This window comes from Arachis stenosperma, chromosome 10 (genome assembly GCF_014773155.1).
Source record: "Arachis stenosperma cultivar V10309 chromosome 10, arast.V10309.gnm1.PFL2, whole genome shotgun sequence".
NCBI classification, from domain to species: domain Eukaryota; kingdom Viridiplantae; phylum Streptophyta; class Magnoliopsida; order Fabales; family Fabaceae; genus Arachis; species Arachis stenosperma.
This window is the reverse complement of record NC_080386.1, coordinates 133059162-133084394: the sequence shown is the minus strand read 5'-3', so window position 1 is coordinate 133084394 and position 25233 is coordinate 133059162. Positions and strand designations below refer to the sequence as shown.

The following is a 25233-nucleotide window of genomic DNA, read 5'->3' as shown; positions in this document are numbered from 1 at the left end:
ACTGGATTAGCTTTGGAAATGGTTTAATTTTGAGTTAGTGACTTTATAAATTATTTAGTATTTGAGCTGGTTTGATTTTAAAGAGATTTATTATTGGCACTGATACACTTTGAAAACAATTTGATATTGAAACTGGTTGCATTTTGGAAATGAACAAGATTTGGAAATGGTTGAGAAAAGGTATGAGAATTATTTGGATGGGACCCGAAAAGGGTGGCAGTGTCCAAGTTTTAGAGGAGATGCTGCCGAAATTTTATAAATTTGGAAGTTTTATTTAAAGTAATTAATTTAAAGAGATTTGTTTTTAAACGTTCTATATGTTTTGAGATTGCTTTATTTATCAAAGAAAGAGTTATGTTTTGAATTGGGATTGTTAATAAATGAAATGGAAAGAAGGATGATGAGGATTTTCTTTGAAATATGGTTTTGAATGAATTAGGGAATGAGATGTGGATTAATGAATGATGATGTTGTAGAGATATAAATTGAGAATGTTGATGTATGATCTTTGAATTGTTCATTTGGCTTATGAATTTGAAATATTGAGATACGAGATTCCCTGGAATAAGTGCCGTGGCTTGCCACCACGTGTACCAGGTTGAAAACTCGATACTCTGTTGACCCTACGACGTAAGTGTGACCGGGCACTATATAAATTCCCGGGAATGTTACCCCCATTGAGCAATATTGATTATTTGAGAAAAAACTATGCATAGACTCTTGGGGATGCACGTCGGGGGACAGTCTAAGGACAATTCAGACTTGTCGGGTTGGCTGGATAACCGACAGATGAGCCTCATCAGCCATAGGACATGCATGCATCATATGCATTTGTTTGTTTTGCTTGGGTTTGAACTTGTTTTGGTTTGCCTAATTGCTAAACTGTTCTTAATTGCTACTTGAACTATTTGCTGTAACTGCTACTTACTTGTGCTTTCCTTGTCTGTCTTGCTTGTGTTTGTCCTGGCGTGCTACATTTGAGAATGAACTTTGGTGCTGAATTAATGACTGGTTGTTGATTGCGTGGTTGATTTTTACTTAGATTTCTTATAAGAAAGGAAAGACTTTGGATTTCTGAAGGATTAAACATCGTTTCTTTGAAAAAGTTTTGAATGATTTCCTATGGATTTTAAAAGATTCATAAAGCAATGATAATCACTGAGCTTGAGAACAGTTTTCTTATTAAATATCTTCTTATGACAACTTTGAAATTCCATGGTGAGACCGTGTGGTTAGGTTCTCACCCCCCTACAGCTTTATCTTTTCAGGAACCGGAAGAAGAAGCATTTAGAAGAGTTGTACTGCGTTTGGTTTTTAAGCTGTTGAATTAATTAGATTATTTTCTTCCCTCGTCTTTGTTATCACAAGTTTGTAAGAGGGATAGGATCTGTATGTTTTATATGTATATTATATTATGAGTTATTATGTAAGTAGTCTTGTATATGAATCTATGCCTGTTTGTATTTCTCTTAAAAATCAATTGTTTACTTCCAGTTTTTCAAAGAAATCAGCGCTGCAGTGTGAGTCACAGGCTCCTATTTTAGTATTTAGTATGTAAAGTAGTCGTAATACTTCTTCCTATCAGAGTAGCGCAGCCGGAAGCGTGACTTCTGATAGTGAGGGTGTTACATGTAGTATTATTCATTGAATTCATTGAATATCTATAAATAGGATTAGTATTAAGCTTTAGTTTCATATTTATAAATTCGGTCAAACCAAAAAAATTAATAACTAGTAATTAGTTATGTTCAATCTTCCTAAAAAAAAAACCACTCTACTTAAAAACCAAAACTTCTAGAGAACTGTTGAATTAGATGAATCAAGATACGAATAGTTTTTAGCATAGTTACTAGAATTGAACTGGTGAATAAATTGATCAGGTTACTAGGTCATTAGATTACTAGTTCAACCGGTAAATTACTGGTCAAACTGGTTAACCCGATATAATTAAATAATTATATAAAATTTAATTATTTTTATTATATATATTTTATTTTGTTTTTATAAAAATAATTATTATTTTCAAATTTTAATATTTTATTAATTAGTTTATATTTGTTTTATTATTATAGGTGAAAACTCACATACAGTTATTTTCATGTAAAGTTGATATTTAAGAACCGTTAGATGATTTGACAAGTTTGACTAAATATCATCTAAGAATTTTCAACTATCAACTTCATACAAAAACAATTGCATGTGAGTCTTTACCTATTATTATATACTACAAGTATTTATTAAAAAAATAATATTAATAGATATCATATAATCATAAAAAGAAAAAATAAATTGTGATTAATAATTTTTTTTGTTTATCTTTTTAATTTGTATATATTTAATAAAATTTATAGTTAAATAAAATATAATTAATTTAAAAATGAGTAACTTTAAAATTAAAATAAATTGAATATAAATAAAATAAAAAATTACAATATGTATTATAATTTGTATATCTGTTAGTAAGAAGTGTGCTAGTTTGGTGGTACAACTATCCTTCATGCATCTTATTTTGGAAAATTTTCCAAAAATTCACACGGCTTGACACTTGGCAGCACCGGAGAGCATATGGAGTATGGTTTTCTTCCACAACACTAGTGCGTGTAGGCTCTCCTTCAATTGCGACTCGAACGGTTTGATTTGATCCGGTTTTTACCGGTTCACACCAGATTTGATCGGTTTTATGTTTTAAACGGTCCAAAACTTGGACTGGATTGGTATTGGATTTGGTTTATCAGTTTTTTCGGTCAAACTGACTGGTTCGATCCGATTTTAATAACTATAGTTCTTAGCATAATTGAACAAACAGAATCGACCCGAACGAATTTTGTATAGATATCCATATATTCGATCTGCATATCCGTGTATTCACAAAAATAAAGAAATAAATAAGTAAATATTTTTTTTATGTTTTATTTCAACTAATAATTATCATGTATGTTGTATTATTTTAATTTATTATTTGAGAAAAATATGTTTAATATTATTTTAAGAGTAAACATCTCTAGAAGAATAGAAAAAAAATGAATTTTATTGATATTTAAAAAAATAAGTTTTTAAAAATAATTGTGTATTTTGCGGATATATCTGATCCGATTCGCAAATATGTAGATTGGATCAGATCTAAACTTAAAAACTGCGGATATTAGATCCGATGTAATCTGACAATTTTAGTATGAATCGAATAAAAATTTTGATCATATCGAATCCGATCAAATCCGAATTCACCCTTTAGATGAAAAAACTGGCAATCAGGCCTCTAAGCCAGTTTGGGCTGGACATTAGACCGAACAAAAAACAAATTCGCCGAGAAACCAGTTTGAGTCGGCCGGATTTTGCAAAAACCGGTGGACAGGAGGGTTTGAGAAACCCGCATCGGTTCGGATTTTTTTTAAAAAAAACAAACCCCCCCCCCCCCCTCCCAAAGAACCCTAGGCTAGTTCTGAACCCACGCCACCCCCAACTCTCTCACTCTCACTTTCGAAAACGGCGACTACAGAAACAGACACAGGCACAGCGCTGGGAGCTCACCTCAGCTCACCTCGGTTCACCGCCACCACACGCTCGCCGCCGTCGCCAAGCCTCTCCCCAGATACTCCGCATCTGTGCTCGCGAGTCACGACTCGCCTCTCTCCTCTGCCTGTGCTGTGTGCTCGGCCGCTCGCGTCTCGCCGCGCCTCTGCCAGTGAGTGCTCGAGCGTTGCTTCCTGCAGCCGTGCAGCGTGTCGTCGTCGTCCGCCATCACTTCACCCAACGCCTGGTGTGCTCCACTGCTCGCGTCTGGTCTCTCTTCCTGCAGCTGTGCAGCTGTGCTTCCTCTCCTCCGTGGTTGTTGCTGCCTGAACTGCTGCTCGTCGTCCACCTTCTGCCTCTGCAACAACAGGTGATCGTTTAATTTTTTTCCAGGTTGATTCATTGATGTTATTGCTGTGAATTTTATTGTTGATTTTTTATGGTACTGATTAGAAATGAATATGGCAGTGATTGAATTGAAATGTTGAGTTGGTTTCTGAATTAGTTTATGAATATGAATATGCAGTGGTTTTGCTGATTTTGAATATGGTTTAATTGTTGCATATGTTGTTGAAATGTTTTTGCTGATTATGAATTTTGTTGATTATTGATTGTTGCTGCTGTAATGATGCTGGTTGGTTTTTCTATTAGTTACCTAGTTGATTGAATTTTTTTATTTTATGGGATTTTAAGATGGCTTCATCAGAAACACCATCATCCCAAGAACAAGGATCAACTCCCGATGCAACAATTTTAACCCAAAAATAATAATAGAGGAAATGCTGATCTTGCATGGGGCCATTGTAAACAAGTAGTTGAATTTGGAAAAACTATTCTGTTATGCATATATTGTGAGAAGCTTATTAGGATTGGAGGAATTAATCGGTTTAAGCATCACTTGGCTGGAAAAGGAGGAAATATTGAGGCACCAGGTCAACTGGTTGAACTAGTAACCCAGTAGCCTGACCAATTCGATCACTAGTTCGGTTCGGACAACTATGGTTCTTAGCATTTTAAGGAAGGAACCCAAAACTGAGCCAGAAGGTGGCCAGGACTCTAGCCCTTTACCTTTTCTCCTATTCTCCCTCACCGAAGCCTTGCTAGCTTACCATTGTCTCCCTTAACTCCGCCGCCTCCTCCCTTGCTTCCGCCCCTCTGCTGTGAGCTTGTGCTCTGAGAGCTTGTCTTCGCCTCTCCATCTCGCCGCTGGCTTCGCCTTCTCCTCTCTCTGCTTGCGCCTCTGCTTCAGGGGCTGTGTCCTCTATATGCTTGTGCTTCTTCTCCGCTGCCCCCTCCCTTCCGCCAGTCTGCTCCACCTCTCTGACTCTCTTTTTTTTCCCTACTTATGGTTTAATTTTTATTGGTTATTAAATGCTAATGTTGCTGCTGCTATAAGTGAGATTTTATTATCGTTGTATTGTTGTTGGTGCTGTTGCTGCTTATTGTTAATCACATTGCTGACTAACTTGTTGAGAAAATTGCTTATCACATTGTTGATCAAATTAGATTAGCTTTTTAACTTCTTTTATCTAAGATTGTTATGCTTTCAATTTTTTTTTTTTAATTTTTCGGTCATGGTTCTGAGGCCCAACCAAAGTGGAAACATATTCTGGTGTGTGTATTTGAATGAGTACAAGCTAAGATCAACAATCTTTGTTGAGGGTGACCTAAATGATTGTGCCACAACATTTGCAAAAATGGTAGATGCAAAAGCTTTGGATTTGGATTTTGATAATAAAGTTTAATATTGGAAATAAAATTTAATAGTAGCTTTGTTACTTGGTACTTGAGATTAGTTACATGAGATTTCAGTGGATGATTTTGGACTTTCTTTTACATTGTATCCATACTACAACTTCTACAATACTTGTTGCAATCATTGTAGCAACTTGACGAAAACTTTACTTAAAATAGTTCAACTAGTTCTAGTTTCCTTTCATTGTGGACCTCTTACAAGTATGTTTTGACTGTTGTCTATTTTAGCCATAAAGTTACTGAAGGCATTCATATTTTGCAGCAATGGTGGGCTTATCTCTTGGAGAACAGCATTTCATCCAAGGTGGAATTGCTCAAGATCTTCGATGTGATGGTAGGAAGAGGTTGACCTATCGACCAATTTTTGTTGAAACTGGAGTCATCCCTCAGGTAATGCTTCACAGGCTGGCACTTGTTAGTGTAATATGATGATTTTGCCCAACCTAACTTTCTAAATCTTTTTGGTCAACGACTTTTATGTGTGATGAAATTCATGGCAGGCAAATGGTTCAGCAAGGGTTAGAATGGGTGCTACTGATGTCATTGCCAGTGTGAAGGTACATTAAAACATGGGTACTGATCTGTTCTTTCATGACTTCCTGCATCCTTTTGTTTTATAATATGGTAATCTTTTCCAAATCAAATCAGTTCTTTACTATGATATATTGGCAAGTGCAGGCGGAACTTGGAAAGCCTAGCTCACTGCAACCTAACAAAGGGAAAGTCTCTATACATATTGATTGCAGTTCAACTGCAGAGCCAGCCTTTGAGGTTGGTTGATATATTGATACTTACCCTTATTTTTGTTTAGTGAAGTCCTTCAAATATTCTGGTTATTTTCATATTATATAACTTTAACCCTCACTGCAAACCTACTAAGTAAATTCCTATAAGCTTCGAATAAGGTGAGACAATTGGGGTAAGCAGATAAGTATGTGACTGAAAGCTTGAGCGTGGAGCTCATCTAGGAGAATGAAATGAAACTTGGTTAGATGAAACTTTAAAATAATTCCCATCCTTCTAGGTTGGCCGTGTTAAACATATACCAGGAAGCTGGTCCAGTTGGTGTGGCAGAGTTACAAGTGGGGACAATAGGCGTTGGATTTAGGGGTTAATGACGTGACTTGGTACTTGGATTTAGGCATTGGATTTGGGAGTGTTATCTTCAGCTTTGGTGAACTTTCCGATGAATCAAAGAAAAGATATGAAGTCGTTGCTTCTTGTTGTTCACTAGATATGCTTGTTTGGAGTGAGATTGGGAAGTGTGTCCAAAATGACTACTTGGCAAATCATAGCTTGTAGCAGGAGTTCAATCTAATAACCTAGGAATATCTTTTCATTAGATGATTTTTTTTGGTTTTTTTTTTTTTGGGGGGGGGGGGGGGGGGGGACGCAATCTGATGTTTCTTCAACTTAATCATCCATATTTATTTCTTTTAGCCCTTCCCCTTAACAGAAAAAAATAGGTTTAAATGGTGTATTGGATCAATAAGCTGTAGGCTGTTGGTAATCATAATGCCTGTCAACATTATTCGTTCTAGGCATGGAAGGAGGGAAAGAAAAAATGGGTACTCTAAATGATATGATAATGTATTAATATGATATCTTCTTATATGATGAGGTATGGACCGTATGGTACAACAGATAAACTATAATCACTTTTGTAATATTACCTAATCCTAATGAAATTAGGAAAAATATCATGAAATAAAGTAAATACTTAAATTAATCCTAAGTGATCATCTAAGATACATTGTATGTTTTAATATATGATGTGAGATATTGTTTCATATTCTAGACAAAATAGTGATGTTACTTGATACCTTCTTTTTTAAAGAACAGGTGGGGGTGGAAATCTTAGTCTTCTAATTATTGCTGCCTCTATATATCGTTTGCAATCTGTTAAGTATGCTTCAATTTATAGATGTAACTTTCAATGGTTATCTTTTGCTTGTAAATAGGGTAGAGGTGGTGATGAGTTATCAGCAGAACTGTCCAATGCTCTTCAAAGCTGTCTGTTGGGTGGTAAAAGTGGAGAAGGTCATATTGTGCGTTTTACCATACAGTTGCTGTCTTGTATCATATCTGCATGCTTCAGTATATAAGCTGCTGGTGAACTTTTCTGTACAGGTGCTGGAATTGATCTCTCCTCACTCATTGTTATTGAAGGGAAAATTTGTTGGGATCTTTACATTGATGGGCTTGTTGTAAGTTCAGATGGAAATTTATTGGATACTCTAGGGGCTGCCATTAAGGTAAAATATGTATGATAAATGCTTGAAAAGATGGCAATGAGTTTTGACCATAAAATATTAGCATTTTGAGATGCAATCATTTTATGATGATATGTTGAGATCAATAATATTTACTTCATTAATCTGATTGTTAATGTAGATGTTACCAACATGGTTCTTCCTCCTTTTTCTTTTTTCTTCCTTTAGTAATAGTCATTCCTTATTCTTTAGGCTGCTTTGAGCAACACCGGCATTCCGAGAGTACAAGTTGCTGCCGGTGAATCAAGTGATGATCAACCGGAAGTTGACATAAGTGATGAGGAGTTTCTGCAGTTTGACACATCTGGAGTCCCTGTCATAGTTACACTAACCAAGGTATCATACATACATTTCTCTTATTTATTCTCAGATTGAACATGTTTTCTGATAATTTCATCTGATTAAACTGTTTTCAAGGTTGGGAGGCACTATATTGTGGATGCTACTTCAGAAGAGGAGTCACAAATGAGCTCTGCTATTTCCATTTCTGTTAATAGGCAAGGGCACGTCTGTGGTATAACCAAACGCGGAGGCGCAGGCATGGACCCAAGCATCATTCTTGATATGGTTTCTGTTGCTAAGCATGTTAGCGAGCAGTTAATAAACAAACTGGATTCTGAAATAGCTTCTGCTGAAGCTGAAGACCAGGAATGACCTAGAATTTAGTCATAACTGCGATGTATTTTAGACTTCCAATTATTTAATGGTTGAACTAGAGTTTAATTTAGTGTACATCAGAAATTGTTGTGTCTTTAGCTTTGAAGATTTTAGTCCATGGTGGATGCTAGAATAGTTCATGTTAAATTATACACCACCATAAGCTAGGGTCCATGGTCATTATTTAAATTTGTTAACCTATAAAGAATTAAAATATTGAAAAAGAATCAATTAGAATTTGAACAATTTTCAAAGCATGCTTAGTTTGGGAAGTAATTGGTTCAATAGTCTTAATATTACTTGAGAGTTGAGAGCATGGAATAAAAGTAAAAAAAAAAAAGGAGTTTTGGGGAAGTTTCTTAAATACATAGGATTGTGAAACCATCTTATCCAACAAAGTAGTCATAGAATAAATAACTGAAAATAATTCAGTTTCTACTAACTTTATTAGCATTATAGTATCAAACAAATTAGTCATTAAAAAAAGAAGAAAAAGATCAATTCAGTTTCTACTAAGATTTTAATATCGGACAAATTAATTCTTAAACAATCAATATTTTTTAGAACAAATTGGTTCTTAACAGTTTATAAGCCATTTTTTCAATCCAAAAAGTTGTCAATCAAACTTGTGCAAGGAGAAAGGAAGAACAGAAATATATTCCTAATGTACAAAGTACAATGGTGTATCTATAAAGCACAAAACATGTGCATAAAGTTTATACAGAATTACGACGAATAGAAACAGAAAGGTCCACAAAAACTCCAAATAAGAGAATTGCAAGACCAGTGAAGTTTATCAAATATGATTCTCTTTGGTGTGGCTGCAGATTTGACTTCGCGCGCAAGAAACCATACTTTTCCATCAAGCCTGTTTCCGCGGCACACACGGCCATGAACAACAGCGCCCTCCCGCCAGCTATGTGCCATGGAACCACTCTTGCTCTTGTTGGATCCGCAGCTCTCGGAAACATGAATGTAACAAATCCAACAAGCCACTATACATTACAACAATACACACTCAAATTTTGTTATTATTTACTAGCGGCTTAACAGGCACTCGTCCATATTTTGAGTTTTAAAAGAAACTAGTTTCAAAGTGTTTGCATAGCGACTCAACACAAATGTAAAGAATCCAACATAGTGCAATAGTGAAGAGACACATAATTCTCATTATTATTAAATAGTCTACTATCTAAGCATAGTATAAAAAAAATATAAAAAAAGAAAATTTTAGGTTTAATATTGAGATGCTTTGTGCTATAATCAAATGGTTATTGGGTTAATGTTTCAGCAAGTCATATTAGTTACTTAAAAGATCATGTAAATAGCAATGAATATGTTATTTCAACATACTAATCTAAATATGTTTTTCAATTATACTCAACACACTCCATATTCCTTTTCCCTAATGATACAATTTCAGATATTTCATCCAACAAGTTTTACATACCTGTAATCCAGACAAGCAAACGGTGCCAATGCCAATCCATGAATGGAGGCTATAGACATTGGGAAATCCCATCATATTATGGAACTTGAAAGCGGCACATAAACCAACAATCCCAAGAATTATAGAGATTAAATGAAGCATCATGTGGAAAAACTTCTTGGTTTGCCTTTGGCTTGGTATTGTTTGGAATGATAATATAGCTGTTCAAAATTGAAGAGAAAAAATTTATGTTAAATTGAAGTTACAAAATGTTGCATTTGCATAGATGCTATGCTATTTAAAATAGATAAAATAAATTATATTCTAGCTAATAAGATACAAAAATGCTATTCGTATACCAAAATCAACCACTAAAATCAGCCACTAATATATTTGTGTATAAATACATGTGCGGTTTAATTTATTTTCAACGTGTATTTTATACTGGTGGCTGATTTTGGTGTACACGTAGCATAGTCGAGTAAGATAACTATCTAGAAAGAGAAGGGGAATGAAGTTTCATTGTAGGTACCTTCACCACCCAGGAAAATAAACCCCATGAACATCATTAAAGGGTGAACCTGCATAGCATTAGATATATGTTTATGCATCATTTTTATGTGGCTGCTATCTGACTAATGTAATAACAAAAGAAAAATAGTGTAATAACTATGCATTATTAGTGATATAAGCAAAAATAACTACTTTCTAAACTACCGCATCAAAAGACACCATTTTTGGCATGTGACAACATTATTTAATTAGATGTTAATGAAAATCTTGTGTAAGAAACAGTTCTACGTTGAAGACTCGAAACCCGTTGTCCGAATCATAGTCGATTCCCTCGCGAAAATCCAACAACCAAACAAGCAAGAGTATGATGGCCAAGATGCCAAACAAGTGTGCCAAAGCTTGAGTACCATAGGAACTCATTTGTCACAAGATGGTGGTGGGAGATGAATGAATAGGAAGTGATTGAATGTGAAGAGAGACAAGTGAAATATTAAAGACAATAAAGATTGAAGAGGAGGGATCAGGAGAATAAACGTACTATGCATTACTTGTATTCTTGGTTTTGGAATTTTATTAAAGAAGCTTTGGAATTTAGCCAGCATCTATTCTACATATTTTTCCTTTCTTTGCTATTTTTATGTAGTTTGTTGTGATCTATTCTACTTACTTTTCCTTTCTTTGCTATTTTCATGTAGTTTGTTGTGAAAGTGGTATTTATGTAGTTACCTTGGTTGCTTATTGTAGTTTGATAGTTAGTTGATAAAATTTAACATTGTACAAAAAGTTGTTGAGGTTGAGTGTTCAAATATCATACAACTTTGTCTTATTTATTTATTGAATTTTCCAACTTTAATTTTGTTTAAGTAAAAATATCATAAAAATACAAGGTAAATATCTAAATATAGTGTCTGACTATAGTGTGCAAATAGACTCAAACTCAAATAATGGGGTGATATTAAAATTTCGTCTCTCCCATGTAAATTTTTTTGCTAGTTACAAAGTAGATAATGTTGCAATGTAATAATTCAAGACTTTTATGGAATAATTCATGTGAACCTATATATAATGATGTGAAAGTAATAGTATACATTAATACAGATTGTGTTAAAGAAAATTCCAACAGCTCATTTGACTTACAGAACATGATTGTTTAACTTTACATGTTTCTTCCTAGTAACACCAAAGATTGGCAAAAATCTATATTGGAAACCAAAAAATCTAACAAGGTTTTGACAATCTTTCTTTTCTTCATTATCTCCTTCAGAACTCAAATGACTCAAATAAGTTTTTCCCTGGTATATATATGAAAGCTGCTGCCATAGAAGAACACTCAATCCTATCAGCAATGAAACACTTGAAATAAACAGATAAACAAGAACTAGTCCTCTTGGGGATAGAAGAAGGGCAGATCTCAGAAAGGCAGCACTGATTTTACTCAAAATTTGCAATCCAAGATATGTGCCGGAAATCCCCTTTGAATTTTCAAGGGAGAAACTCAATGGTGGCCATACATGCAAGCCTGCATGAGTGGACATGACAGCGACATAGGTTGTGCTTAACACAGCCGACATGAGGAAGGCGACAAAGCTGCGGTGATTAGCTGCACCAACACAGTTTCCAATCTGCCAAAGAAGTACAAAATCTGTTACCAGAACAATCATCAAGACAAAAGCAGTTTGAAGTACCAACAAAAGTATCCACTATAAGTACTGTACAATGCCTATCAAACTAATTTTTTTACTTTATTTTGAATGTAAATTTATTGAAAAAATAAAGCTTTAAATAAGGTTTTGGACCCAATAACATAACTGGTATTTGGTTTTGGTCCAATAAAATTTAAAAGTCTCTATTTTAATCCTTGTAGAAGACGTGGCAGGAATACTCATGACACGTCTTGTCACATCAGCATTTCAGTTTAACATCTCTGAAGTCGTCTTTTTTTTTATTAACTACCTTCAACCTTTTTTACATTTGAAGGGTATTTTTAGAATATGTAAATGCCACCGTAAAGCTAAGTTAAAAGTTTAAAATGTCACAACCCCTTTATATGGTAGTATATAAGATTACAAGGTAAGTAAATTTCAATAATGAGGAGATTAAAAGGAAACATTACTTTGAGGCATATTATGTCATAGCATGATAATCTCTGCATTTCAACATAGAAACACCTCTAATCTATTCACACAATATTACTATCTAAATGAAAAATTCAGGAGATGATTGAACATTGGGATTAATGTTCTTAGAAGATGACGCAAACTTACGAATGGGCAGTGATGATCCATGTCCAGTATACATTTTCTACATGATCGACAGTGATGAGCTCTAGGTGACTTTGGTTTTGAGCAGTAGTGACAAAAACTATAATTTTCAAGGCCGCCTTTCCCTACAGTCGGGTAGCTTCCCCACAATACATTTGGTGGTGTTCCAGCACACCTAAAAGCTGCAAGGCTGAAAGAGGAAAAGGTTACAATGGCCAAAATTGCTGTGATGATTAGGTGTAAAGTTCCCCATAGAAAACTGATAGAAAAGACAACAGGATAGACTGCCCACACTCCGCCACCTGCAAAATAAATAAATAAATGCATGACAAAATACAACAATAAGTTCTTCACTTTTAGGAAGAGGTGAATGTTAAGGAGGATGACAAGAAATTCCCTAAAGGATAACTAATATCATAGCCAATAAATGTAATATAAAACTATTTATTATAGTAACACAGAATCACAAAACTGATATTTAACAATTTGAATTAAATAGAAGAACAAATTTAAAATTTTATCCATACTGCCATTCAATAGGCAATTCAAACTCTATCTGTAGTTTCTGTACTGGACTCACAGTGTTCAATTTTCCAAGCACACAAGAAGAAAATTTTTAAGTTTCCAGCAATATAGCTAACCAAAATCAGAGCAAATGCCTAAGTGGAAGACTAATGTTTCTGTCTTCTGACATGGTGGCTATAAGGCTTTAGTCACAAAACATCCTCTATACTTATGACACCAAAAAGACATTTGATAAAATAAGTGAGAAAAAATGGAAAAGGGGGTAATATTGAAAAATGAGACCCATAACCAGGGGGAAAAAAGAAAGCAAATTCAGTTATACGGTATGACAACAAATGAAAGCAGAAAAACAAAAGAAACAGAAGCTTACATAATACAAAGAGCATAAATATGATGACAACAGATATGAAGCACTGATCTCGCAGTTGTCTCCACCTAAAGGACTTGTGATCACTTTTCTTCTTGGATTCATCTGTAATGGCCCCACACCAGCCACATTTGAAAACAGTTGCACAAGATGGAATCATAACATGCAGTCCACAGCCCCAACATGTTGTCTCATAGTTCTCGTTAAACTCAGTTACATATTGCTCCTATATGTGACTTACATGAGCAACCAAGGAAGCTACGACATTTCAAATCGTAGAGGAAAAAAGGCAAGCAATAACATCCATGAAATCACCAATCTACCACAGATATCCACAATCAAATGGTATCCAAAGCGAAAAAAGAAAACAAATTACAACAAGTACAAAGCAGCACATGAAGATTAATGTATACAGAAAGCAGAACTGTTATTATTTTTCCCCTGCCAGAATATTATTAGATGAAAATGTACAGAAATTAAACCCTAGCCACCTACTATATAACAAAAAGTGAAGCATGAAAAAACAGAGTCAAAGAAATAGAATCTGATTTCTGGTTTTAGCTTCCATTAAACAAGGCAGAGAATGGTTTACCCAACAAAACAATCAAAGAACAAGTGAAGAAACCTTAAAATGGAAAAGACAATCCAAGCCAAAAAGAAAGTCAAACATAGAACCAACCTGAGGAGAAACCAAAGAAGCCATGAGAATCTCGTTTAACAAGAAGTGGAAATTGAAGAAGCAAGACGAAGGCTTTGGCTTTAACAGGCCAGGCCGATTATTGCACCAAAGCAACTTGAGCCTGGCCCGTTCTTTAAGCCCGACCTAAAGCCTGTTTAATAACCTTCCCAAAAAAAGAAACAAAAAATTATGTCAAATAAAGCATGTATGTTTCAAGGTGAAGACTCAGTTCATAGTTGAGCATCAAATAGTTGAACACTTCAACAACATAATCATGATAAAATAATTGTTGACAGAAAATTGTATTCATAATCAGATGCATGAAGTGATAAACATTTTTCGTATATTTACTATTTAGTGAATTAGAAACAGATCCAAACAAATTAAAAACAGAGATAGGATAGAAAAAGAAAGATCGAAAATAGTGAGGGTTCACGGTAGTTACCTGCGTCTCCGAAAAGGAGAAGCTCGCAGGGCGGGAGTTGGAAGATGGTGGTCAGGTGAGATCGGCAGATTGTCGATAGAGAAAAAGAGAAAAACGGCGACAAAGCGAGAGCGGCGGCGATGGGCGGGGTGGTGATTTTGGTGTGAGAGGGAAAAAGGAGGAGAAAGCGGAGGAGTGGGGTGTGTGTGAGTGAAGGAATGAGCAGAGAGGAGAGTGACGATAGATAATGGCTATCAACTTCACATGCCAACTGCATCTTAGTCTGCACCATATATAAAAATATATAAAATATTCTAACAACAAATAAATTAAAAAAATATATATGATAAAATTATAAAAATAAAAAATAAAAAATTATTATTTATAAATTTTATAAAAATATTTAAATAGTTATTTAAAAATACTTAAAAATTGAATCTATTGTATTTAAAAAGTATGGAATTGGTTTTAAATAATATAATTTACTAAGTATAAAATAAGAGAAAAAGACAAATTAACTTCAGTTTATGGATATTTAAGTTTTTAAAGATTTAAAAATACATTTAAGTCTTTGATCTGTTCAAAATCTGGACATATCGATTCGTAAATCTAATTTATTTCATTTTAAAAATTCTCTTAAGTGTGCATTTGTATTAAGTATTAACTAGTATAATGAGAGTCACATCTGATTTTTTTGTTGAGTCTGACAGATCCCAAATGAACATGAGATATTGATATGTCCAAATTTTAAAAATGTTAAGATTTAAATGTATTTTTAAATTCTCAAGAACTTAAATATCCATTGAATCAAAAATTCAATGATTTATTTATTCTTTTCACATAAAATAATTATATATTATTTAATATACGAGTGATTAGGTGAAATTTTTATTAATATATTTAAATTGAAATTGAGGTTAAAAACTCTCTTACTTTTGTCCTTTTTTTTTCTATAACCAGAAATGAGAGGAAAATTATAGAAGGCTAACACAGAAAAAAGATGTTAAATTATTGTAGAAAAAAATGTATAATTAAAATTAAAATATTAAAAAGTATTTTATAAAATTATTTATATTTAAATAATATATAAAAAATAAAATTGAAATGAGTGCATTTAAAGATATTAAAAATTTTGAATTAAAAAAATAAAAATATTAGTGAATGAATTAAGTTGGTATACTATATTCAATTTGAGAAATTAAAATGAGTAACTTAATGCAAAATTATAAATCAATTTAGTGTATTTATAATAATAACATAGTTGATGATATGTGGACGAGTAATATTACAATATGTGGCATAAGTTGATATATGATCAAATAGTATTGTGACACGTAATACATTTGTCCGTATCAGTCTGCCACGTGGTCAAACTATGAAATAACATGTCACTAATGATCCACGTTATCAAGGCACATCTGCATGTCGTTATGGAAAATAGGTCAGCGACTAATTTGATACATTTTTGTCAATTTCAAAGATATAATTAGTGCAATTGAAATCTCAAAACGATTTTAGTACACAAAGCTAATATCAAAACCAAGTCATTGTTACTAGGATGGAAGTGAGTGAACTATCCATGGGAGGTCGTGGTTCGGCTTGTTTTATGCTCAATTTGGCTTGTTTTATTAAACAGACCACGTTTGAGTTTTTTGTAAAACCTAGTAGTTAAAAATGTTAGGTCATAGGCTTTTAAAAAAGTCTACGAAACTTGTTGGATTCACTTATATATTAAACACAACATAAAACTAAAAAGAATTAATAGTCAAGATTGGTTAAAGACGATAGCTTTTTTCTTTTAAGAAAAAGTTTATGAATTGTTAATATGGTTATGATACGTGACTAATGATTGATATATAATGAATTATACTTTACACATTATAAATAATAAATTCTAGAATATATTTAATATCAATTTATAATTTTTAAGTTTATTGTTTTGAGTTATAATTACGAAACAAGTTTTTCAAATAAGCTTGTGAGTTTGTCTGATTTTTTTTACCCACAGTATTCTTAGTCCAACAGGCCAATAACTAATCCGTCATGGATCTGAATTCTATTTAAAAATAAGGTGGTTTTCCACGGTATTTCCCAACCCGGTAGGTCTTTAAGGGTTTGACGCTGGCCAATGGGTTGCTGCATGCACAAGGCGAAATTCGAACCCCCAACATTTACTTAAGTGGACTAATGAGCTAACTACTAGACCAACCCAACTTAATTGTTTAAGACCTATCTATTTATAACATAAATCAAACTTGTCAAAACTAAAGCTCAGTTCCAACTCGGCCCATTTCCATCCCTAATTATTAAGTTTGCAACCCTCCTTAAGTCGTCTTCCTTCAACTCCCTCCTTAGTCCTTCCTTATTCATTCCCAAACACAGTGATACCTCAAAAGTCAAAACATGCACTAATCAATCAATAATCATCCAAACATACCGTTGAAGTTTGAAACCCTTCTCTTCTCTCCTCCCAACAAAACCTCCCGTTTCAACTTCAGCTACGAAGAAACAATTCAAATTCCCGCTTCCTTCTCCTTCCAGCCACTCCCTCCAACTAGCGTTAAGCTTTGATTTGGTAGTACTGCATTCTTTACTCTCTTTTCATACTAACTTGTTATTTGGAGTTTAAGCATGTCATTCATGAATTCTTTGTTGCATGCCCAATCTTCGCTCTGATACGATTATCGTTTTCTTTGTTTTCGGAAAAAAACTAGTGCCAAGATGAAGTTTACGATCGCAATTATGTGTCACATGGGGTTGTGAATAATGTTTTAGGATAGCTCACAACCTGTTTGATAGAATGTGTCTGTTACAACTTACAACTATGGAGGTTATAGCTAAAACAAGCAAATGCATAGTGGTCCTTTTCATTCTATTTGTATATTGTTGAAGTCCTTGCAGAAACAACCAAAATGTTGAATAGTCTCCAAAGAATGTTGGAGTGCGTTACTTTTTTTTTACCGGACATGTGTTTGAAATATAAATGCAATGTGGATCTGAGTCTAGTATCTTGTTCTTTTACTATTCTCATATTTTGACAAAAGGTAAAAGAGCTATTTATATTCTCGTAGTAAATGTGCTTGTTGTCATTTGTCAGTCATATTAATATACATTGTGTACTGGAAGTAGGGATACTCTATTTATGTTAGTTAACTTCCACTTCAGAGTTCTGTTATAAAGACAATCCATTTGTTTTATAAACAAATGCAAACTGTTTCAACTATTTGCCTTAACTAACTTTCATATTGGGAATGCTACTTATCATGAAGTATTTTGATACAAATTGTATTTGGAAGCACTAATCCTTTTGGTAAATTGTCACACTAGAGTACATCATTATGATCACAAATCTCTTAATTAAAATCCATTTACTGTTTTTAAATCCTGTATTCAGTCAACATTTCCTCCGTGCTGTTACTTTTCGCTTACTATCTGTCCATTTTTATCCTTTTTCTGTTTAGGGAGGAATAGCCAAACATTTTTTGGTGGTTGCCCCAGGGGAGGTTTTTTTTTTTTTTTTGGGGGGGGGGGGGGGTGTCTCTGTTGATGTTGTATATGAAGTTCATTTGCTCTATGTTACAGTGTTGACTTATTATTTCGCATTTTGATCCCCAATCTTCATTTGCAATCTTGCCCTTTCTGATAGCGATTTTTAAGCATTAAAAAAAGTCCTAGACTATATATAAGGTTAAATCTTGACTTCATGAGGTAAGTTTGCTCTACCCTTCAAAGCTTCTAAACATGAAAAAATGGGCTAGTTCTGCATGTGCATATATAATACTTCTCTGTTTTAAGGGTAACTAGGTAATTGAGTTCAATTCTTATGGCCTCTATTGAGTTTTCCTGATTGATGTTTTGCTGTGGCATTCCTTGCAAAACAGGGATTCAGATGGAGAAAATGCCAGGTATTGCAGAAGCTGATGAGTCACCAACTTCTCCTTCCCTACCAGATTCACCTTGGCCACCGACTTCACCTTCACTACCAGATTCACCTTGGCCACCAGCTTCACCTTCAGAACTCAATGTAGTGGCTGATATGGAAACGGCGCAAGTACCTCCTACAGAGCTTTCTATTATCCGTAAGAAGGGGTTTGGGACCACAGGAAAGAGGATACAATTGCTTGCCAATCACTTCAAAGTTGATGTTACTGATCCAGATGCAATATTTTTCCAATATAGTGTATGTCAAATCTTTCTGTCGGAAATTTCCCTTATATCTCAGGCTTTGGCTGAACGAACATTTTCCAGGTTGCTATTACTACAGAAGATAAAAGAACTGTCGAAGGCAAGGGCATTGGGAGAAAATTGATTGATAGGCTTTGCCAAACTTTCTCGTCTGAACTTGGTGATAAAAGGTTTGCCTATGATGGAGAGAGAACTTTGTATACAGTTGGTCCTTTGCCATTTGATAAGTTTGAGTTCAAAGTATTGCTTGAGGAATCATTTGCGAAGCAGTAAGTTTTTCATAGGACTTGGTTGATTGTGTCATTTTTTACCCTATAAAGCTTTTAATGTCTTCCAATCGTAGCCCTGGTGCTGATAATCCTGGTGCCAATGGAAGCCCTCATGAAGAAACCAAAAGGTCAAAGCATTCTTTTCAGTCCAAGGCATTCATAGTGGAGATAAGTTTTGCTGTCAAAATACCCCTGCGGTTCATTGCTCTTCCCCTAGAAGAGGTTGAGTCAGATACTAACTATCAGGATGCTTTGAGAGTGCTTGATATTGCACTGAGGCAGCAAGCAGCTAACAGGTTTGCCTAATGATAAACATAGCAGAAACTTTCTGTGATTTTCTTGAATGGAATTTAATCATAATCTGTTTTGTCTAACTTAGTTAAACTGCTTCTTGTGAGAATGTGAAGAGGGTGTCTCTTGGTAAGACAATCTTTTTTTCAAGATGATGCAAGGAACTTCAGTGAGATCGGAGGCAATTTGATGGCAGTTCGTGGTTTTCATTCTAGTTTTCGTCCAATGCTGGGTGGATTGTCTCTCAATATGGGTATGACTTCTCTAATATATATATTGAAATATTACCATAATAAAGATGTGTTCTTGTGTTTACACTCTTCATTTATTTACTTCCAGATGTGTCCACAACAGTGGTCTTAAAAGCTGGACCTGTAATTGAATTTCTTCTTTATAACCAGAATGTGAAGGAAACCCGTTACATTGACTGGGCAAAGGTGATAAACTTCTAATCTATTTACATAAGGTTCATCATGCAACATTAGTAAATTCCCCATAAGTTTTTTTTTATTGGTAATCTACAGGCAAAAAAGGTGCTTAAAAATTTAAGAGTGCATGCAAAACATCGTAACCAGGAATTTAAAGTTTCCGGCTTGAGTGAGAAACCTTGCATTCAACAACTGTAAGTGCTTTTTTTTTTTTAAAGTCAAGTATTTATACCTTGTTATTGGAATCTCAAAGAAAGGGGAGAATTATTTGTCTGATTTCTTCCTCAGTTTTAGCATGAAGTTGAGGAATGATGATGACAAAAATCAAGGGGAGACAGTCAATATTACTGTATATGAGTATTTTGCTAAACACCACGGCTTGAAGCTGACCTCTTCTGCTTATCTTCCATGCCTTGATGTTGGGAAGCCAAACCGGCCTATTTATCTGCCTTTGGAGGTTTGCAAATTTTAATTCTTGCCTGGACCTTGTGTTTGGTTCAGTTATGTTATTTTGCCTTAGATATTAACTATTGATCTAATTGTACCTGATTATCTTGTTTCTCTATGCTTTACTTCGGCTGGAGTAGCTATGTTCTCTTGTTTCACTCCAGCGGTACACGAAGGCATTATCTCCAATTCAGAAAGCATCTTTAATTGAAAAATCACGCCAAAAACCTCAAGACAAGATTAAGACTCTGACAAATGTAAGCTTTATTTTTAGTGCTATCATGATATGCTGTTCGTTTTCTGTTTTTATGTATATATTTTTTAATAAAAGAGTTGTTTTATTCTTATTGATAACATATGTATGGTCATTACAATTTTTTGTAGGCTGTAGGAAATAATTCCTATGATCATGACCCTGTACTTGCTGCATGTGGAATTTATGTTGACAAGAAATTGATTGAGGTTGAAGGTCGTGTTCTTGAGCCACCAAAGGTAAACATTGGTTTCTGGCATATTTCATATTTTTATGTGCACTGTGGAGTTAGCAAGTAACAGATAGAAGAGAAAGTGGTTTAACTAAGCTGGTTTCAACAGATTAGTTTAATTCCGAAAACTAATTCTCCTATGTCCTATAAAATTTTCTTTGACAGTTGAAGGTTGGAAAGAATGATGATTGCTTCCCCAATAATGGAAGGTGGAGTTTCAGTAAAAAGGTGTTTAATTATACTTTCAACTCAAAAATAAATTATCCCCTGTTTTTCAAATTTTGTTTAATATTTGAGTTGATATTTTCATAATTGATAATGCTCCCTTTCCTCTTGTCAGACACTTCTACAACCATCACACATTGATTACTGGGCTGTTGTCAACTTTTCTGCACGTTGTGATACCAGTTACTTATCGAGGGAGCTGATCAAATGTGGAATGAGCAAGGGCATTGTATGCTACCGTGCATCTATTTGATTATTTTGTTTTAAAATTTAAAATATTGATCATCCCTTTATGGGTTGTTTGTGAGTTGGGATTTTGGAGGAAAATGAAAGGAAAGGAAAGGCCTGTGGTGTTACACATTGAATCATTTGCACTACAAACCCTTCCCTCTCCTTGCCTCCAAAATCCCATCTTACAGACAATCCCTTACTCTGCATTTGATGACCACAATATGATTCTAGGTGAATATTTACACAGAATATTGAACGCCCATATACTTTAATAGAAGAAGAACCACTGATGAAAAAATCTAGTGCTGTTGCAAGGGTTGAAAAGATGTTTGAGCGGCTTACATCAAAGCTGACAAGAGAACCAAAGTTAATTCTCTGTGTCTTGCCAGAGAAGAAACATTGTGAAATTTATGGTATGTCTTCTGTCTAATTTTGCAGGATTTCCTTTATATTTTTGTGTTTGTTTAATTGCTCAATTTTCTTTTGTCAAATCTTAGGGCCTTGGAAGAAGAAGTGTCTCAGTGATTTTGGTGTTGTCACACAGTGCATTTGTCCTCTCAAGATCACTGATCAATACCTTACAAATGTACTTCTTAAAATCAACTCTAAGGTAAGCAAGTTGTTATGAGCCTTCTCCTTGCAGAAAATTGAGCTGTTGGGACATGATGTGATATTCTAAAGTAATTTATTACTGCAATATAGTTGAAATAAAGAAGAGATTTTCGGTCTATGAAGGTACAACAACCTTTTCTTATAGGGGAGGCATACTAAAGTTGGGGAGTGGAAAAAAATCAGGAAGCCATCAACTTGATTACATTATTTTAGGAAATTACTGGGATATCTATGCTACCTACTAAAACAGATTGTTTACAATGCAGCCAAGATTTGAAAAATGATAAAACACATTCATTTCAATCCTTGCAACAAATTGAACTTTATGTGTATTAAACATTTTGTTTCACTTTCATAATTTGTATACATGTCATTTATACAGCTTGGAGGAGTAAATTCTTTGCTGGCAATAGAGCACTCTGGGCATCTACCCCTGATTAAAGATACCCCAACAATGATTTTGGGAATGGATGTTTCTCATGGTCCTCCTGGTCAGTCAAATCTTCCATCGATAGCAGCAGTAAGGCTATCTTTTCGTTCTTCTTTTATTTTTCGTTAGAAGAATGTCGAGCTATATTTGTCTTGTAATGCAATTTATATGTGTTTTCCGTCATTTGTTCTAAGGATATATGTTTCTGTATGCTGTTGGATTGTAGGTTGCAGGATCACGATGTTGGCCACTGATTTCAAGGTATAGAGCATCTGCAAGAACACAGTCATCTAAGGAGGAGATGATTGATGCCTTGTGCAAGCCTGTGGATGAAGAGAATGATAATGGTATTATCAGGTTCGACTAAATATGTTAACGGGCTACCATGATATTTTGTGGTTAATAGGAAAAACACTCACATGTACTCTGCTGAGTTTCATCCCATTTTATAGCCCTTCTAGTTTAGATGAAAGTGCAGTGCCTATAAAATATTTGGAACTTGCAAACAGGTTAACGATTACAACAACCAAGTCTTATGCTACTAGGTTGGCTTGGCCAGTTAGTTCAAATGACATTACAATTCCTATGTTTGTGGTCAAACTATTAAATCTAAATCAAACTGGCAAACAGACCACATATATAATTAGATGACAATACTTGTTTCACTGATTTGTCCTTGTTCAATGATATGCATGCTTCCTCACTTTAGATTTAATATCTTTTCAAAGTATTTGATTTTTTTAAAATTATAAATAAATTAAAGAAAAAGGAAATAAAAGTTAGTGTAAAAAATAACAGGAACACATGAAACAGCCAGAGTATTAATTTTGAAATGAGATGTATGATACACTAGTTTAATTGAAAATGAGATGTATTTCTGATACTGAGTTTTGGGAAGTTAATTTGTCTCTCCTGATTTGAAGTTCACAAGTTACTTTGGAATGAGATAAAGTTCAAGGAGAGTTTGTGCATGTTCCTTATTTATTCTTATATTGTATTTTCACATTTTCATAGTTTCATATATTGTAATGATCATTTCTCAATTCTTATCTTTGGTTCCAAGATATCAACTGTGAAATGGCCTCTTTCACTGCCCTTTTCCAACAGTGAAGTTTTTTGTTGGGTGTACCCAATAGCAGTGAATTACTAATCCGATATGACCATAAACAGAGTACTTGCTGCTTAAATTTAATTCCCATTTGCCTAATTTAAGATAGAACTAATAATGTTCTATTCAATTGGGAAAATGTCACATCATTTTGCAGATTGAAAATATATTATGGTAGTTGTTTAAGATTAATGTATCATATCATCTCTAAGAGTTATATCCAATATGCCTCTTTCTGTATCTAACAATGTGCATTCTCAACTGTTAATTGAATCCCGAAATCCGCATGTGAAGATTTTTATCATTCATTGCAATTGTTTATTCCGTTTATACTCCATGATATCATATACAAGATAATAAGATTACATTATGATTTTTCCTTGCAGAGAATTGCTTCTAGATTTCTACGAATCAAGTGATAAATGTAAACCATCTCAAATTATTGTCTTCAGGTTCCATTCGATCACTTTTACATTCAATTTACATCCAGTAATATATGGTCTTCAGGTGAACTAAGCTGTTTGTAGGCCTATAGTAATAAGCTGGAAGGTACTGGTAGTGCTTACTACAATATGATATCTAAATATTAGTATACTTGTTCTGGTATTGGATGAGTGGTTTATAAAGTTTAAATTATATGGATAAGGAGTCTGGTGTCTGGACTCACTTAGGTGCCTTAATTTCCATAAGTGCATGCTTTTTGGTTCATTTAATTCTAACCTATGGTTATATGTTCAGGGATGGAGTTAGTGAATCACAATTTAATCAGGTTTTGAATGTTGAGCTTAACCAGATAAAGAAGGTTACTCTGCAAGCCATTCATTGTTCTGTTTGATTATCTGATTTGTTGCTCATATCTTTGTAGCTAGTTACACTTGCACACTGTTCATAGTGCATCTTTGGGTTCACTTATTTTGTTCTTGCCAAATAATTCTAAAGGCTCTCTGAAGCATTTTTCTGGAAAACAATTTTCAAAGCAAATAAGTTAATCCAAACATGCGAGATATTTAACGGTATCCCTTTTTTTATGGTTCCTAATCCTAGGATGACGACAATGATGATCTTTTCTAATTATAGGCGTACGAACTTCTTGAGGCTGTCATTATTCCCAAGTTCACGGTAATTGTGGCGCAGAAGAATCATCATACGAAGTTGTTTCTAGCTAATGGTCCAGAAAATGTTCCTCCTGGTATGCTACTTCTTGTGTGCCGGGTATTTTATTGGTACATTCAGTATCATCATCCCATTAATTGTTCTTTTCAGGGACTGTTGTTGACACAAAAATCACACATCCAAGGAATTATGATTTCTACATGTGTGCTCATCAAGGGATCCATGTAAGTTTACCTTGCGTTCAGTGTAATATCTTTGACTTAAATTTATGATATTTCATCCAATTTGGTTTGCCTTCTTGTTTTCCTCTCAAACAATAATAGGGAACTTCCAAGCCTGTGCATTATCATGTGCTGCTCGACGAGATCGGTTTCTCGGTAGATGGCTTACAAAATTTGATCCATTCGCTGTCTTATGTGTATGCATTCTTCCTACCTATTGCTTGATATTTTGACCTACCCCGTGACTCGTGCGCTTACTATTTTGTAATTTGTTTCAGGAACCAAAGGAGTACAATTGCAACCTCAATTGGTAATTCACCCTTGAGTTTATTTTCTGTACACCTCTAAAGAAAAAATATCAACTTGAAAAAAAAAACGTGTTTAAACTTTGTTTCATTGCTTTTCTCCAGTGGCACCTATATGCTATGCACACCATGCTGCAGCTCAGATGGGGCAAATGTTAAATTTTGATGATTTGTCAGAAAAATCTTCAGATGTTACTTCAGAGGGAAACATTCCCATTCCAGAGCTTCCAAGGTTGCATAGGAATGTCAAGAGTACCATGTTCTTCTGTTGAGAGCTCTTAAATTAGAACACATTTTGAGTGATCATTGAAACCGTAAATATGAAAGCTGTATAGTTGGTATACATGCAAATACACCATTCCCAGATTTTGTTTGACTTTGACCGATAGAGGTAGAAGATATCTGTGCTCTTTGGTTAGTGAAAAGATTTTGGGAACCACATGACCTTTATGGGGCTTTGTTCATGATAATTTTGAGGTCATTTTGGATA

The 25233-nt window shown here is 34.3% G+C and overlaps 4 protein-coding genes across 5 annotated transcripts; 2 read left to right on the top strand and 2 right to left on the bottom strand.

Annotated features, from left to right (window-relative positions):
• The first annotated feature begins 3437 nt into the window (after window positions 1-3437).
• Window positions 3438-8447, top strand: LOC130954796 (uncharacterized). The gene is made up of 8 exons (XM_057881560.1): window positions 3438-3880; window positions 5528-5655; window positions 5766-5822; window positions 5944-6036; window positions 7227-7305; window positions 7396-7520; window positions 7731-7874; window positions 7956-8447. The coding sequence occupies exons 2-8, from the start codon at window positions 5530-5532 to the stop codon at window positions 8190-8192; spliced, it is 861 nt and encodes a 286-aa protein (XP_057737543.1). The 5' UTR covers window positions 3438-3880; window positions 5528-5529; the 3' UTR covers window positions 8193-8447.
• A 464-nt stretch (window positions 8448-8911) lies between these two features.
• On the bottom strand, window positions 8912-10570 carry LOC130957806 (probable transmembrane ascorbate ferrireductase 3). Its single transcript, XM_057884651.1, has 4 exons — window positions 10426-10570; window positions 10157-10205; window positions 9646-9845; window positions 8912-9190 (listed from the first exon to the last, which is right to left on the bottom strand). Exons 1-4 carry the CDS (start codon window positions 10555-10557, stop codon window positions 8912-8914), a joined length of 660 nt encoding a protein of 219 aa, XP_057740634.1. The 5' UTR covers window positions 10558-10570.
• A 604-nt stretch (window positions 10571-11174) lies between these two features.
• LOC130954365 (protein S-acyltransferase 11-like) lies at window positions 11175-14651 on the bottom strand. 2 transcript variants are annotated; one of them, XM_057881106.1, is made up of 5 exons: window positions 14415-14651; window positions 13970-14132; window positions 13294-13516; window positions 12402-12700; window positions 11175-11759 (listed from the first exon to the last, which is right to left on the bottom strand). In XM_057881106.1, the coding sequence occupies exons 2-5, from the start codon at window positions 13991-13993 to the stop codon at window positions 11271-11273; spliced, it is 1035 nt and encodes a 344-aa protein (XP_057737089.1). In that variant the 5' UTR covers window positions 13994-14132; window positions 14415-14651; the 3' UTR covers window positions 11175-11270. The 2 variants fall into 2 exon arrangements, with proteins under 2 accessions (XP_057737089.1, XP_057737090.1); XM_057881107.1 differs by lacking the exon at window positions 14415-14651 and having other exon boundaries at window positions 13294-13609.
• A 2095-nt stretch (window positions 14652-16746) lies between these two features.
• Window positions 16747-25233, top strand: LOC130958023 (protein argonaute 16). Its single transcript, XM_057884897.1, has 23 exons — window positions 16747-16968; window positions 18275-18573; window positions 18642-18847; window positions 18922-19143; window positions 19255-19391; window positions 19478-19575; window positions 19663-19760; window positions 19855-20023; window positions 20154-20270; window positions 20398-20505; window positions 20664-20726; window positions 20839-20952; window positions 21202-21367; window positions 21452-21564; window positions 21949-22086; window positions 22223-22353; window positions 23491-23556; window positions 23843-23906; window positions 24182-24293; window positions 24368-24441; window positions 24541-24635; window positions 24717-24748; window positions 24849-25233. The coding sequence occupies exons 2-23, from the start codon at window positions 18283-18285 to the stop codon at window positions 25013-25015; spliced, it is 2781 nt and encodes a 926-aa protein (XP_057740880.1). The 5' UTR covers window positions 16747-16968; window positions 18275-18282; the 3' UTR covers window positions 25016-25233.